Below are 17023 nucleotides of genomic sequence, written 5' to 3' on the forward strand. Positions count from 1 at the left end.
GTAGATCTTCCAGAACTAGGCTCATCTTTAGGCTGTAGTTTCTGGCTCAGAATTTGTGGAGCCACTGTTGACACGGGCTTACACTTATTGTCAATTCCCCTTATACTGCATTGATATTCCTCACACTTACCATTGTGTTGTTGCCTTTATTGAACTGATAAAGCAAAATATGCCAAATATGCTCCTTTGTCACTTCCATTACAGCTTTGAAAAAATAACTGTTAAAATCGAACTGCACTCTTCAAAACTTGCACTAAGAATAAGGACAAGGTAAAATTATGACCTGCTTTTATAGCAAGTTGATGCAGGTAGTTTATCCTGTCCCCTCTGACTTTTAGTTCATGCAATTGAAAAAAACTGCATTATTTATAGGATGACTCAATATGTATGAATATATTGAAAATAAGGAGAATGAAGAATTCAAACATTCAAACTTTAAGTATATTTCCAGTTAGTATGATAGTCAGACAGATGTTTCGATTACACCAATTGCATATTGTTGCAATTGAAACATGTGTTGGACTATTATAATAACTGGAAATAAACTTTAGCAGTCGATGAGCGCTAACAGTATATTACCAAAAAATGCACCATCAAAAGGAACCAGCCTTGACATTTTACTCAGAGAAACTTGGTAGCTGCCTGGATATCCCACCTCAGGCTATATATATATATATATACCCATTATAGAGTTAATACCCAACTGCAAAATACTTTATATTCATGTTTCTTGTCAGTTAAGGGATTGACTGAAATAACCTTTAATTTAATTCTTTATATATGGCAAACATTCATTCACCACTATTGTAAAATCTCAGTTGTATCACTAGAATCTATCTTTTATCTTGTTAACCTTAATAATGGTGGATTTGAAATGAAGATGCTGAAAGGTAGGAAGTAGTGAAATTGTTTGTTGATGTTCAAGAAGTGCCGACATTTAACTCTACATCTAACATGGTAGATGGTATTACCATTTTATGTGTTGTACTGCTTAATTGGCAGGAATTTTATGACATTTTGTGTTTTGTGTGTAACTTTCTTTGGGAAATGTTACTCATGAAGAAAAGTCTTTGTTACATTGTGTCACCAGAAATCGTTATGGAGGATCCCACAACTTGATGTTATATTTATTTTAGCAACAACAATTCTGATCACAGAATGGAGAACCAAGTATCGGCGCAACATGAATCTCAAAGACAATGAAGCCAACACCAAAGCAGTGGATTCTTTAATCAATTTTGAAACGGTTTGGCAGTTTCTCTATTCTGTATTTGTTTCTTGCAGTTCTGATAAATTATGGTAATGATGATCATATTGGAATTTACTATGAATTGAGAGAGGGCAGGAACTACAATTAATTCCTTACTTCAGTACTGTTCCATGTATTTAGTTTGGAAGGGAATAAGATTGTGTAAACAATCTTTCTCATAAAGTGTGACCAAATTAAGGGTTCAGTCAGAGATCAAAACTAATTTGATATTTATCAAACCAGTGATAATACTATAATTAGCAGTTGGCTAATTATAGTATTTTGTAATAAAACATTTTTCATTTGAGAACCAAGGAAACTGACAGAATGTTGATAATTAATTATGCAAATGTAACTTAAATATTTAAAAAAAAAATTAGTATTTTGTAATATTGCTTTCATCTTCTTAAATCTGGCTTCATTAAGTATATTAATTTATAATTAGCATATTAATATATACAGAGTGTCCGCAAAAAATGTATGCAAAAATTAAGTGATTATAAAGTCAGTGTTTATTAAAATACATTCTATTTTCAAAATTTGATGTATCTAGTGACAGAACTTAATTTTCTTTTGAATACCTGTTTTCAAACTGATGACTGTTCTGGCCCTGGCACTGCTGATAACATGAAACAATGGAACTGCAATCAGGAAGAAACATTTTGTTTGGAATTTGCGTGCATTCTTGTTCAATGTCTGCTCTCAGTTCATTGATCGTGGCTGGGTTTTGTTCACTTTAAGTATCCCCATAAAAAGTGTCCAGTGGTGTGTGGTCCAGTGAATGGAAAAGGTTTCCTACTGAAACTCCTATGTCCAATCAACCTGTCTGGCAAAATCTCATCAAGGTAGGCCTTTTGCATTACTATGGTTGTGTGGGGATACACCATCTGACTGGAAATAAAACTCCACATTTTCAAACCCTTCTTCAATGCTTGTCACAGCAAGTTCAAGTAAATGAGAACGGTCAAAAAAGAATGGGTGAATTAATCCAATGACACCACTTCAAAATGCGATGGATGCTTGATTTTGAAATTTTTACCTCCTGACTCAATTCCTGAATTTTGGCAATATGTTCCTCGTACCTTTTCTTGCTTTGTGGGGCTCTTTAATAATAATAATAATGAAATTATTGTATACAGTGCTCAGGTGCACCACAACCTGTCAGAGTATATGCAGTAATGTACAAATGTCTGGGAAGTGAACAGTGTATGAGTCAGATACATGCTTGTGTGTGTATGGAGGGGAGAAAATCAGGTGTAGTGTTGGCGAATCTCAGAAAGCATGGAAGTTTTGAAGGATGCAGTGCTCCGACAACTAACAACTGATGCCAGCAGTTTGTTCCATGCTTCAGAAACTCTCAGCGTGAAAAAATGTTTCCGAAAGTCATGGGAGCTGTGCTGTTTTCTGACTTTGTAAACATGTCCACGGGTGTTAGACAGGTGGAGTTTGAAAAGGTGCTCAGAGTTATTGTTCGTAAGATGGTTAATAATTTTATGGGTGTCTGCCAAGTCAGCTGCCAGACGTCGGAGTTTCAATGTGTCCATGCCCAGGGAAGTAATATCTGCTGCCTTCTGGAATGTTTCTTGTGGATGTTCCAAATAGCTCCATCTGCTTTAGGCTTGTTTTCAACTCATCTGGTGGTGTGCTGTGTAATGGATCTGCTTGAATTTCCCTCCTCAACTGTCTTTGCACTTCAACTACATTTTCAGACTTCCAGTAAACACTTTAAGATAAATTTAAGAGAAAATTTATCTTTGGTCAAAGCTTAGTCTGGCCCCTTTCATCATTTCTAAAGGGTTAAATCTAAAAAGAAAAGAAAATTAAGTTAACTGCTGTTAAAGTGTGTATACATGTTTTGGGACACCCTGTATACACTTTCATATATATATATATATGTAAATGTAAATGTAATATGTGACAATTATTCGGTAGCCATGATAAAACTCCAAGTTTCAGATGTTGGGGTGGAAATCCACACCACCATCTCTTCAGTTATCCAGCATCGGAAAAAATGCTATGAAAATGACCGTTATACAAAGGTAAATTACTGTGTGATTGACCGTTATTAAGACAAAAGAGCTATTTGAGTGACTGCGCTTTTGTCTTAATAACGGTCAATCACACAGTAATTTACCTTTGTATAACGGTCATTTTCATAGCATTTTTTCCGATGGCCAGATAACTGAAGAGATGGTGGTGTGAATTTCCACCTCGGCATCCGAAACTCAGAGTTTTATCATGGCTACCAGATAATTGTCACATATTATATTTACAGATAATTACCTCTATTTACATAATATCGAGGTCTCTGTCATTCTTTTGTTGTCTTACCAATTTTATCAATAAATATGTATATATAAACATTAAATATCATTATAGTATTAACATTAATATATATATTTTTTCTTTAAAGGTGAAGTATTATAATGCTTCTCAGCTGGAAGTAAACCGATACCAGGGAGCTATTGTCGAATATCAAGTGAGTTGGATATTTTTTATATTTGTTTTGATAATCGCCATTCCTTTTAAACATTTGATATATTTAAGAAAATTTTCCAGGAAATATTGTTGTTTCGAAAGCAGATAGTTTTATAGTTCTTAAATTGATGTTTTGTATGTTCCAGCTAGAAACTTAAAGAATATTATACCTTAAATGCATCAAAGGATATGTGTAGGAGGGATGACAGCGCTGATCTGGTCTTATTAAGGGAATGGGTAATGAATGCTTGGTGAAAATATTATATTGTGTACTGTCAGTGGAGGTTAACCATGGAGACAGAAGATCAAGGAAGATGTAGGGATAAGTAATCTGGCAGATATTGGGAGATGGAATCATTATAGATAAAAGGATTAAACACTCAAGTGAAAATGTATTAGTATCATCATCATCATCATTGTTTAATGTCCGCTTTACATCCTAGCATGGGTTGGACAATTTTGACTGAGAGCTGGCAAACCAGATGGCTGCACCAGGCTCCAATCTGGATCTGGCAGAGTTTCTACAGCTGGATGCCCTTCCTAACGCCAATCACTCAGAGAGTGTAGTGGGTGCTTTTACGTGCCACCGGCATGGGGCCAGTCAGGCGGCACTGGCAGGTTATGATAATGATTATTTTAAATTTGTGCTTATTTAATTGTATTTCATCATAATTACAGAATGTACATGAGTTATAAGATCAATTTTTCAAATATTATCGATCATCCTCTTTGACATTTTCATGAGTTTCTCCAGATTGGCATGTTTGGATTGATAGCAGATTGTCAACAATGTTAGTCTTTTGTCCTGTCTTCTGTGAAACCTTGTACTCTGAGATTTCATTTGACCACTTCTTCCCTTGTTTCCCCCAGGTTTCTTCCTCTACAGATGCTGCACACTAACAGCACACAATATTTCCTCATCCTCCTCTCAGTATTACCAATTCATATCACATACATCTCTCATAGTCATTGTGCCTGGTGCATTTCTACTCAACCAGTCTCACAGCTCTGTATTTCCTTTCAGCCTAACAGCATCCATTCATGCCCGTTTCATTGGTTTCTTATCGTCATAGATCTTCCATGTATTAAGCCTCCATGTCTTCACACCAAGTAACATTATTACCTCTGTCACACCATACTGCATACCATGTACTTTTTCAGATGAAGAGGGAAACCTTTTGTTCCTACCACAAGAAATAACTCCCTAAATGTCTTATACATCTTCCTTAATCTATCCTTCACTGCAGACCCTTCAGCATTATTTACATTGGTCAGTTAAATTGTGAGGTATCAAATGACATGCAATAAATCGCTTTAGGGAAATTTCCTTTCTCAAGAAATTAAGAACATATTTCACAAGTCTGGTCTGGTCTCTGTTTGCAGCCAAGGGACAATGATAAATGTTTTGGTCTGTAAGACTCCATCAGCATAGTATATCGAAATCAAACTCGGTGACTGGCATCTGTTGCTAGTGGAGCTCTAAGAGTACCATACGAGTGAGATCGTTGCCAGAGCAACAAGCTGGCCTTCGTGTCGATGGCACGTTAAACACACCATTTGAGCGTGATCATTACCGCGTCGCCTTACTAGCACTTGTGCTGGTGGCACGTGAAACATTTGAGCGAGGTCTTCGCCAGTGCCACTGGACCGGCTCCTGTGCAGGTGGCACATAAAAAGCACCATCTGGGCGTGGCCGTTGCCAGTACCACCAAACTGGCCCTCGTGCTGGTGGCACGTAAAAGCACCCACTGCACTCTCGGAGTGGTTGGCGTTAGGAAGGGCATCCAGCTGTAGAAACTCTGCCAGATCAGACTGGAGTCTGGTTTGCCAGACCTCAGTCAAATCGTTCAACCCATGCTAGCATGGAAAGCGGATGTTAAACGTTGATGATGATGATGATGAAATAAAACAGCTGCCTGATTCATATCAAATACATTTTAATGTAGTTTAAGAATAAAACATTTTAAGAAACTCTGTTTAAATCTTGACTTGTTTGTATTTGCAGAAAGCTGAATGGTTGTCTACTGCCAGCCTGAACTTGTTAAACACACTGCAAAGTTTCGTCATTGCAATAGGTTTACTTGGTGGCTGTATGTTATGTGCTTGGGCAGTAGTCCATGGGTTAAATGGCCTGAAGCTCACTTCAGGGGATTATGTTCTGTTTGGTACTTACATTATACAGCTCTTTGCTCCATTAAATTGGTTGGGAACTTATTACAGGTAAGCTAATTGTTAATATTTCTGAAACTTTATTAATTTTATTTTAAAATGATTCACTAATTTTCTTACATAGAAACTTATGCCTTCGTATTTGGACATTTGCTGTAAGCATCAAGGCACATCAGATGTCTATAGAATGATTAAATGATTGTTCCTTTTTGTTTTAAAATAGAATGATCCAGCAGTCTTTCATTGATATGGAGAATATGTTTGACTTGATTAATGAAGAAGAAGAGGTAAGAATAACAATTATTTCTAAATTAGTGACAGCTTTAACCCTCTCGTTACTGTATTTATTTTGAGGTGCTCTGTGTTGCTTTCAATTACTTTAAATACGACAAAGAATTCAATAAAATAACTTTGTAATCATTCAGCTAGTGTTAGGAACATAAGTTGTGACTAAGGATTAGTGGAAGATTTTGATTCAAAACTTATGAAAACAAAACATTTGTACTCAGAGCCAGAGCCGGTTTCAGTCGGGTTGGTAACGAAAAGGTTAATGCAAGTTATCTATAAGGATTTAGCATGAAAGTTCTTGTTCATGAAAGTTGGCTGTAAATTTTACTTCTGAACCTGTTGTTTATTTCATTACTTAGCTAAATATTTATTAAAGAATCCGTTAAATATATCCCAAATAGCATGAACTCTAAAGAGTTTGAAATGGAAAGTTTTGAGCGTATATGTAAATTACATAGACATACAACAAAGATATTTCTGTTTAGTTTGGAGAATAAAACTAGCATTGGATGAATTGGTGATTTTAGTATTTTAATCACTAATACACTACAAGATCATGCTTTCATCATCATCATCATTATTTAGCGTCCACTTTCCATGCTGTCATGGGTTGGACGGTTCAACTGGGGTCTGGGAAGCCAGAAGGCTGCACCAGGCCCAGTTTGATCTGGCAATGTTTCTACGGCTGGATGCCCTTCCTAACACCAACCACTCCATGAGTGTAGTGGGTGCTTTTCACGTGCCAGACGAGTCTGGCAAATGACCACGATCGGATGGTGCTTTTTATGTGCCACCAGCACGAGGCCAGTCGGGGCGGCGCTGGCAATGGCCACGAACGGATGGTGCTTTTTATGTGCCACCGGCACGAGGCCAGTCGGGGCGGCGCGCTGGCAACGGCCACGTTCGGATGGTTCTCTTACATTCCACCGGCACTGGTAACTCAGCTGCAATTTCCATTGATCGATTTTGATTCTGATTCTGATGTACATACTAATAATGTACATCCATGAAGCGATGACATTCACTATTAAATTCCCACCAGACTCACTTCTAAATTTTCACCAGAGTAGTTATTGTTATGGAATGATTCTGAATGTACAATGCTTGAGAAAAAGTTTTGTGGAATTCTTTGATGCAGTTATTTAGAAATAAATTTTTCCATTGATTTCAGGTTTCTGATATTCCTGGTGCCAAAGATCTGCAACTGAAAGAAGGCAAAATTGAGTTTAGAAACGTCCAGTTTCATTATGAGATTGCGTAAGTATTTTCAAATGAATTTTCTTTTTTTTCATGTACCATTTATGGTGTGGCCAGTTAATGGTTAGAGAGAATAATAACAGTTTAAGATGTGTACAAAGTAATCCTTGGGGATTCTTAAATATTGTGTCCTGTCTTTTACAGGATCTATGCTTTAGCATCATAACAACTTCTTTATATTTTACAGCAATTAGAGATGGTTTGTTATATTGACATCTGTCATTGCATGTATAATTGGTCCTGTAAAACAAGAGGGAGAGGAAAGGATTTTTTTTTGTCTAGTTTTCACTTATCTCCTTATTAAGGTCATATAAATTTGTCTATCACACATTTCCTTATGGGTGATGATATATACATCATATATATATATATATATATATATACAAAATAAGAAAATGGAGAAATACATCAAAATCAAATATCAATTACCAGATAATACTCAATCACATACTTTATTAAACCACCACATAAGAAACTATAAGGTTAAACATAATAATGTAGAGCAAAACAGTGTACATAAAGGAGTGTACATAAAAGAGTAATGTTATACAATAAGTAGAGTATGTATAAGAGAATATAAATATAAGTAAATATAAATATAGACTGCATTTACAACCCCTATCTCAATTTGTATATATATATATATATATATATATATATATATTTATCTGTCACAATTCCTCTATGTGTATTATATCATTGTATTATATACGTGTGTATGTTATTTATATAATTAACGTATATTAATTGTTTTTAATGTTATCTTTTCTTCTGTTGATTTAATCAAAGAAGCAATCCAGTTGATGTTTCACTCCCAAACAAGTCATGTTTACCTACTTTACACATTTTCTTTGTTATCTGATAGAAACTGTGGCTGTTAATTAACATTAACGTTAATTGCTGGAATGTATTTTGCAATTTGTTTCAGACGACCCATTCTGAAAAATATTTCTTTTACTGTTTTGCCTGGACAAACATTTGCTTTGGTAAGTTGTTTCCTTAAATTTACCGTTAATAATCTTGTTATAATGAGGCATCAATGAGAAGATAGCTTTTTTTCTGTCTTAGAAATTCCTGTAATATCTTATGTTTTGAGGGTGTGTGAATGTGTGTTATTTTGCAGGAGCTTTTCAAGTTACATTTTTGAATTGTCTCTTATTAATTTTCAATTAAGAGGAAAAGATGGTAATATTGCTGATGGTTGTGGTGGTTATAGAGAAACCGGAGTGCCACAAACTCCTAGTTTCTTCATTGTGACATTTGTTTGTCAGTATGTTAGGGTTTTGGTGCTGAGATCAAACAATAGGATCTATAATATACTCACATTTGTAACAGATACCAACAAGTACTAAATACAAATCCCCTAGGATGTGGCTTCTGATTTCTCTGTCTGCTCATATTATGGATGATGATAATGAGAATTTTAAAATGGTTATCTTTAACGAATCTTTTAAAGGTTGGTCAGACAGGAAGTGGAAAGAGTACAATTGTGAGACTTTTGTTTCGGTTCTACGACATTCAAGGGGGCAGCATTCAAATTGATAATCAAGACATTTCTTTGGTAAGTGTTGAAGATTTTTTGTATTTTGCAAGACTTTCACTTATTTTGTTATTTCTTGTATTCCTCCCTTTTTTTTATCTTGATTCATTCACTGAACTGCAACCATCCTGGGGCCATTGCCTCAAAGGGTGTTTACTTGATCTCAGTATTTACTTTTAATTACAGTACTTGTTATGTCAGTCTCTTATTCCTGAACTGCTAAGTTACAGGGACAAAAAGAAACCAACACTGGTTATCAGGTAGCAAACATAAACACACACACTGTGTAGATGTTTTGGTAAGTGTTGCCTTTGGGGAGATTTGTTTCTGTCTGTGGAAAACAGGATATCTGAAGTGTGATGCTTTCATATTTGTAAGACAGAAGTACTGACCGGATTGAATATGATCCATTGGATGTTAATTAATTCAGTTAATCAAAGACGAAGGTGGAGCTGGGTATTAAATGCATCAAACTATGTTGTTGCATTTAATAACAGAAGCAGCTGCACTGCTGTGCCATGTGGTGCAACTGGATGGTACTGAGATGACAAAGTAGTCCATGGAAAGCATTGAAAGGAGTTGTGAGAATTAATATTGTGAAAATAAAAACTAGGAGTGGCTGTGTGGTAAGTAGCTTGCTAACCAACCACATGATTCCGGGTTCAGTCCCACTGCGTGGCATCTTGGGCAAGTGTCTTCTGCTATAGCCCCGGGCTGACCAATGCCTTGTGAGTGGATTTTGTAGATGGAAACTGAAAGAAGCCTGTCATATATATGTATATATATATAAGTGTGTGTGTATATGTTTGTGTGTCTGTGTTTGTCCCCCCCAACATCATTTGACAACCGATGCTGGTGTGTTTACGTCCCCGTCACTTAGCGGTTCGGCAAAAGAGACCGATAGAATAAGTACTGGGCTTACAAAGAATAAGTCCTGGGGTCGATTTGCTTGACTAAAGGCGGTGCTCCAGCATGGCCGCAGTCAAATGACTGAAACAAGTAAAAGAGTAAAAGAGTAATTATAAGTAATCAGGATATTGTGTTACAGATTACTCAGAACATCCTGCTCCATTGTTGACTTGGCCACTTAGGTAATGAAATTCCTCTACTACTTCAAAGTATTCCCCCAGTCATTTCAGGGAGCCTATTTTTTGTACATTCCAAGGGTTTGGAATGTACAAAATCTGATCTGGCAAAGTTTCTACAGCTTGATGCCCTTCCTAATGCCAACCACTCTGAGTGTGTAGTGGGTGCTTTTATGTGTTACCAGCACGAGGGCCAGTCAGGCGGTACTGGCATCGGCCATGCTCAAATGGTGCTTTTTACGTGCCACCTGCAGAGGAGCCAGTCCGGCAGCACTGGCAACGACCATGCTCGAATGGTGCTTTTTTTTACATGTCACTGGCACAGGAGCCAGTCAGTGGCCCTGGCAACGATCACGCTCAAATGGGGCTTTTAATGTACCACTGGCATGGGTGCCAATCAGGTAGAACTGTTATCAGCCATCACAGTTATCTCACTTGCCTCAACAGGTCTTCGCAAGCATAGTTTATTGTCCAATGATTGAAGGGTATTCTTAAATGGGTTGGTTATACAGCACTGGCATAGGCCACAGTTATAGTCTCATTTAGCTTGCTGGGTCTTCTCAAGCACAGCATATCTCCAAAGGTCTTGGTCACTTGTCATTGCTCGGTGAGGCCCAATGTTTGAAGGTCGTACTTCATCACCTCATCCCAGGTCTTCCTGGATCTACCTCTTCTGCAGGTTCCATCAACTGTTAAAGTGTGACACTTTTTCACACGGCTGTCCTCATCTATTTGCAACACATGACCATACCAGCACAGTCGTCTCTTTTGTACACCACATCTGATGCTTCTTAGGTCCAACTTTTCTCTCAAGGTACTCACACTCTGTCGAGTATGCACACTGACATTACACATCCAGCGGAGCATACTGGCTTCGTTCCTTGCAAGCTTATGCATTTCCTCAGCAATCACAGCCTGTTTCACTGCCATGTAGCATAGCTGTTCGCACACATGCATCATACAGTCTACCTTTTACTCTGAGCAAGAGGCCCTTTGTCACTAGCAGAGGTAGGACCTCTCTAAACTTTGTCCAGGCTATTCTTATTCTAGCAGTTACACTTTCAGAGCATCCACCCCCACTACTGACTTGGTCACCTAGGTAATGGAAGCTATCAATTACTTGTAGTTTTTCTCCTTGGAATGTGACGGAAGCTGTTCTCGGCATGTTTTCAGTGTTAATTGCCACTGAGCATTTGCCACACACAAAACCTATCTTCCCAGTTAGCCTTCCTTTGATATTGCTGCACCTCTTATGTGTCCATAGCTTACACTGGGCACATCTTATGGCGTTTCTACCTATGCCTTTTCTACAGATCGAGCTGGGCCATCTACCTGAAGGGATTTGTGATTTGTCTGCCTTCCTACTTATTAGGACTTTGGTTTTAGCTAGGTTGACTCTAAGGCCCTTTGATTCTAGTCCTTGCTTCCACATCCGAAACTTCTCTAGTTCTGATAGTGACTCGGCTATTAGAGCAAGGTCATCAGCATAGAGAAGCTCCCAGGGCTATCCTGTCTTGAATTCCTCCGTTATTGCCTGGAGGACTATGATGAATAAGAGGGGGCTGAGGACTGATCCTTGGTGGACACCTATCCCTACCCAGAATTCTTCACTGTACTCGTTGCCAACCCTCACCTTACTAACGGCATCCCTGTACATGGCTTGCACAGCTCTCACTAACCATTCATCTATCCCTAGTTTCCTCATTGACCATCAGATAAAGGATCGGGGGACCCTGTCAAAGGCTTTCTTCATGTCAACGAAAGCCAGGTACAGAGGTTTATCTTTGGCTAGGTATTTCTCCTGCAGCTGTCTCACCAGAAATATGGCATCACTGGTGCTTTTCCCTGGCACGAAACCAAACTGTGTCTCATCTAAACTGACTCTCTCCCTAATTAGTTGGGCTATGACCCTCTCCATTACTTTCATTGCCTGATCCAACAACTTGATACCTCTGTAATTATTTGTATATAAAGCGTCACCTTTTCCTTTGTAGCAGTTGACTATAGTGCTGCTACACCAGTCATTGGGGTATGACTGCTTCATGTATCATTTGGTTGACTATATGGGTGACTAGACTATAGACTGACACTGCCAGATATTTTAAGCATTTCTGCGGTGATTCCTGATGGGCTGGGGGATTTCCCTGTCTTCATACCCTGAATTGCTTTATCTACCAAGGTACTGTCAATTTGGATAGCTGGTCCTTCTGCTGGGTTGACATTTGGCTGACTCTTTCTCCCATTCAGTCTCTTCATTTACCAACCTTTCATAGTGGTGTCTCCAAGTCTCTCTCCTTAAATTAAAGTGAACCATCATCCATGCGAACACATTTCCTTCCTATGACATCACAATTCTCTCTCATGCCTTGTCTTGCAACATGAACCACCTCAAGTCTTTGGTTTTCATGACAGAACATTGGCAAATTTTTTCTTATCTGCTTCCCCTCTGGCTAAGTAAACCTGTCTCCTAGCTTCCTTTCTGGCAGTCTGATACAATTCCCTACTATCACCGTTCTTCCAGTCCTTCCAAGCCTGTTTCTTTTCCCTAATGGCCCTATCAACTACATTGTTCCACCACCATGTTACTTTGGGTCGAGAGGGACTTTGCACCATCCACAGATCTGGTCAGTGGCCCTCAACTGGTTGTCCCATAGAAACCTCCAGTTGTCTTCTACATCATATGATGCTATATCCCTCTCTATTTCATCAAAAGCTTCGAGTAATATGTCTCTAAATCTTTGTCCATTCACAGGATCCTTAAGCTTCCAGACCCTTCTCATCCATGCTGGTCGTCTTCTGGGCATCCATTTAGCCCTGATCCTGAAGTCGCTAACCACTAATCTATGTTGTGGGGGTGCATTCTTCGCTTGGGAAGGTTTTGGCATTTATAAGCAGCCATCTTTCCCATTTCCTGGTGAGGATGTAGTCAGTTTGACTAGTGTGTCTACCAGATCGGTAGGTGACTGGCTGGTTTCCTGACGTTAGTGTTACAAACAATAAGATCATTTACATCACAGAACTCCAGCAGCTTGGTTCCCTCCTCATTGCGGGAACCAAAACCCTAGCCTCCATGTATGCCACAGAAGCCCCCTGCAGTGCACAAGCGCTTTTACATACATGATGATATTTGTATATCTTTATATATAAAAGTGAGGTTGTGTGCTGTCAGTCTCCTACGATTTAGATTCCTAACTACTCCCACATTTTGCGGTGCAGTTTAACCAAAACCAGGTATCTTATAGTCGTGATTCATATCGAGCCCTTCTGGGTATTAGCGCGCGTCTACGATGAGTCTACGATTTAAAAAAAAAATTACCATCAATTTTTCCCATTTTTAATGCATTTTTGGCATATATAAGGGAAGTAACTCTCTAAAAATTTATTATTAAATCTCAGAACGTAAAAAGCTACAGTAACACCCCCCCCCCTTGTGGTTAGCCATATTGAGATGGCTATTATACTTTACATCTCTAAAAATGCTTATATAATTTCCCTTACAAACCCGAGCAACGCCGGGCGATACTGCTAGTATTATATGAAAACCTAAACAAATTATATAGAAAACCTATTGATTTTTTGTTGCAAGTTAAATTAAAATTTTTTTGGTTTTAGTTTTGAATGTAAATTTGGAAATTAATTCCATAATCACAATTTATTGATTTCCATAAAATCACAGTTTCTTTGTTATTTTTTGTCTGTTTTTAGGTTACTCAAAGTTCACTTCGCCAATATATTGGTGTGGTACCCCAAGACACTGTCCTTTTCAATGATGACATCAGGTGAAATATTATATTTTATCAAAAGACCTAATTAAATATATTACTTTAATTGGTCTTTGCTAACATATTTTCTAGGATCTCTAGCATTTGATTTAAGACTATTTCTTTACTTTTTAAGTAAACTTGATAAAACTAGTTTGATAAAGAAAATTTTGTTTCACAATTGAATTCATCAAACTATAAAAGACTTTGCCAGACCCCTGAGTTTTGGGGATGTAAGCACAACACTGGATGAAGCAACATCACAAAGACACACACACACACATATACATACATATATATATATATATATATAATATGTATATATATCCCTCTCTCTCTCTCGGAGAGGCACAAGCACCTACACATACGGCAGTAACTTCTGCCTACCAAATTCAATCATAAAGCTTCAGTCGGCCTGGAGCTATAGCAGAAGACACTTGCCCAAAGTGCCATGCGGTGGGACTGAACCCGAAACCATGTAGCTAGGAAGCAAGCTTCCTAACCACACAGCCATGCCCCCCCCCACACACACACACATATATATATATATATATAGGGCATCCAGCTGTAGAAACTCTGCCAGATCAAGACTGGAGCCTGGTGCAGCCATCTGGTTCGCCAGCCCTCAGTCAACCCGTGCTAGCATGGAAAGCGGACATTAAACGATGATGATGATATATATATATACTCACAATGGGCTTCTTTTAGTTTCTATCCACTCACAAGGCTTTGGTGGGCCGGAGGCTATAGAAGACACTTCCCCAAGGTGTCACACAGTGGAACTGAACCTGGAACCATGTGGTTTGTAAGCAAGCTTCTTACCACTCAGCCGTGTCTTAACCTGCTAAATTAAATTACTTTATGTTATAAAAAGATAGGAAAAGTGAAATTTTGTTGCCTGAACATTTGTGTTGCTGGTTTTAAAGATGGTGAGATAAAAAAATCTGTTGGACTGTTTTGGCTTCAGTTTTAATAAAGACACACAGTTGATTGCAAGACGGTGTATAATTAACCTAATTGGCTTCTTGCTTTTGTAGATATAATATTCGTTATGGTCGTTTCAAGAGTGATGAAAGAGACATTCAGGAAGCTGCTGCTGGCGCCGATATTCACGAACGGATTATGTCATTTCCAAATCGTTATGATACAGTTGTTGGTGAAAGAGGTTTGAAACTGAGTGGTGGAGAAAAGCAGAGAGTTGCGATTGCTCGGACATTGTTAAAGGCTCCAGCTATCGTCCTTCTGGATGAAGCAACATCAGCCCTGGATACCGAAACTGAAAGAAACATCCAAGCATCATTATCACGTGTATGTGAAAACCGCACAACTATTATCGTAGCACATCGCCTTTCCACTGTTATTCACGCTGACCAAATTTTAGTTCTTCATGAAGGCGTAATTATAGAACGAGGAACGTAAGTACCTGTATTTTGATACTTTCAGATCTGAAGTTATTAAATAATCAAGATAAATATTTAAGTTTGATTGTCATTAACCCTTTTGTTACCAACCTGGCTGAAACCGGCTCTGGTTCTGAATACAAATGTCTTGTTTTCATAAGTTTTGAATTAAAATCTTCCACCAAACCTTAGTCACAATTTATGTTCCTAACACTAGCTGAATGGTAACTAAGTTATTTTAGTAAATTCTTTGTTGTATTGAAAGTAATTGAAAGAAACACAGAGCATCTCAAAATGAATACAGTAATGAAAGGGTTAAGGTGGTGAAGAGGTGATACCCTGTCATCGCTTCACCATTGTCTCCCTTTTTCCACCTGGGGTAGTTGTGTATCTCCACTTCTACAAGACACTTCTGGACCACTTATGTTCACCTTCCTGTAACTTAACCCTTTTGTTACCAACCTAGCTGAAACTGGTACAAATGGCTCTGAGTACAAATGTCTTGTTTTCATAAGTTTGGAATTAAAATCTTCCACCAAACCTTAATCACAATTTATGTTCCTAACACCAGCTGAATGATAACTAAGTTATTTTAGTAAATTCTTTGTTGTATTGAAAGTAATTGAAAGAAACTCAGAGCATCTCAAAATAAATGCAGTAACTAAAGGGTTAACATGTTCATACTCCTAAAATAGCTGTAGTTTGATGAGTTACAACAATCCCCATTTGAGCCCTGCATTAATATAATATGATTGCTTAATCTCAAGTCTTACACAAATTAATCTTGCTATTTCTTACAAATTTGTTTTAAATTTTTGCACAGCACCCACAGGACCCACATTTCACCAATCATTTTTTGTTTATATTGAATTTTCTTTAAATTTATCCCCAAATCATCTTTGAAATCACAACTGATAATGGACTCCACTTGCAGATATCTGCAGAGGTCATGAACTTTAATGCCTCATTGAACTGGTATTCATAAACACTGGCATGTGACCAGTACAAGCTGAACACTTAAAGTGTTAATGTTACCTGAAGTTTGTAAAGAAACCCTCATCCAAGCCCTTCTTTTGTGATTTTCTCTCCACACTTACTTCTGCAACCATTTTCCAGCTTCTTCCACAACCATGAGATTATTTCAGAAAGCTTTGGAGACAAATTTTACTAATTGGTTATTGATCTTCACTGTTGCTCCTATTGATAAATGCTCCATTTACAGAGAACCACTCCTCTTAAAGAGATTATGGAACATGTTCTCTTTAAAATATATTGAGATGTCACAGCCTTCAAAATCAAAAATATTCTTAAGTACACAGAACTTAGCGTGACCTTGTCTTCTGATTTGGCTTTTTCTTTTTTATCTATTACAGGCATACTGAGTTGATCAAAGCTGAAGGTGCTTATAGCTCAATGTGGCAACAACAGTTGACAAATATGTCAGCAGAGGAATCTTCAGAGAACATATCAGACAAGTAATTAGGAATATTTTCAGTTTTTTTAAAATTCAGAATAGATTTTTTTTCCACATTTCTGATGGTTTGTATGATAGAGTTATATATAAATATGAGTTTGTATGATAGAGTTTGTAATTTTATTGAGAAAATGTTTTTGGATCTCATATGTCAGAATCTAATAAAATACCTGAATAAGTTTTTCCACTTATTGATTCCAAATCACTTGTATTGTTTCATTATTAAATTAGCAGCTAATTTCAGTTCCTCTGGGGCAAAATGTGTTAACTGCAGCACATGTAATCTGAATTTCCATGTTTCTGTCACCTAGTTCATTATTCC

At 37.7% G+C, this 17023-nt stretch overlaps 1 protein-coding gene across 3 annotated transcripts in view; it reads left to right on the plus strand.

Annotated features, from left to right (window-relative positions):
- Positions 1–16903, plus strand: part of LOC115216664 (ATP-binding cassette sub-family B member 6, mitochondrial) — a 58542-nt gene extending 41639 nt beyond the window's left edge. For 2 of the 3 annotated variants that reach the window (XM_029786165.2, XM_036506266.1), the window contains exons 9-18: positions 1137–1246; positions 3663–3728; positions 5733–5947; positions 6120–6183; positions 7356–7441; positions 8370–8427; positions 8898–9002; positions 13772–13845; positions 14865–15242; positions 16601–16903. In XM_029786165.2, coding sequence (XP_029642025.1) covers positions 1137–1246; positions 3663–3728; positions 5733–5947; positions 6120–6183; positions 7356–7441; positions 8370–8427; positions 8898–9002; positions 13772–13845; positions 14865–15242; positions 16601–16706 — 1262 coding nt within the window. In that variant the 3' untranslated portion in view covers positions 16707–16903. The remainder of the gene's footprint in view (positions 1–1136; positions 1247–3662; positions 3729–5732; positions 5948–6119; positions 6184–7355; positions 7442–8369; positions 8428–8897; positions 9003–13771; positions 13846–14864; positions 15243–16600) is intronic. The other variant, XR_005000861.1, reaches the window with a different exon arrangement.
- Positions 16904–17023: the final 120 nt, after the last annotated feature.

Source organism: Octopus sinensis, linkage group LG10 (assembly GCF_006345805.1).
Source record: "Octopus sinensis linkage group LG10, ASM634580v1, whole genome shotgun sequence".
NCBI lineage: Eukaryota > Metazoa > Mollusca > Cephalopoda > Octopoda > Octopodidae > Octopus > Octopus sinensis.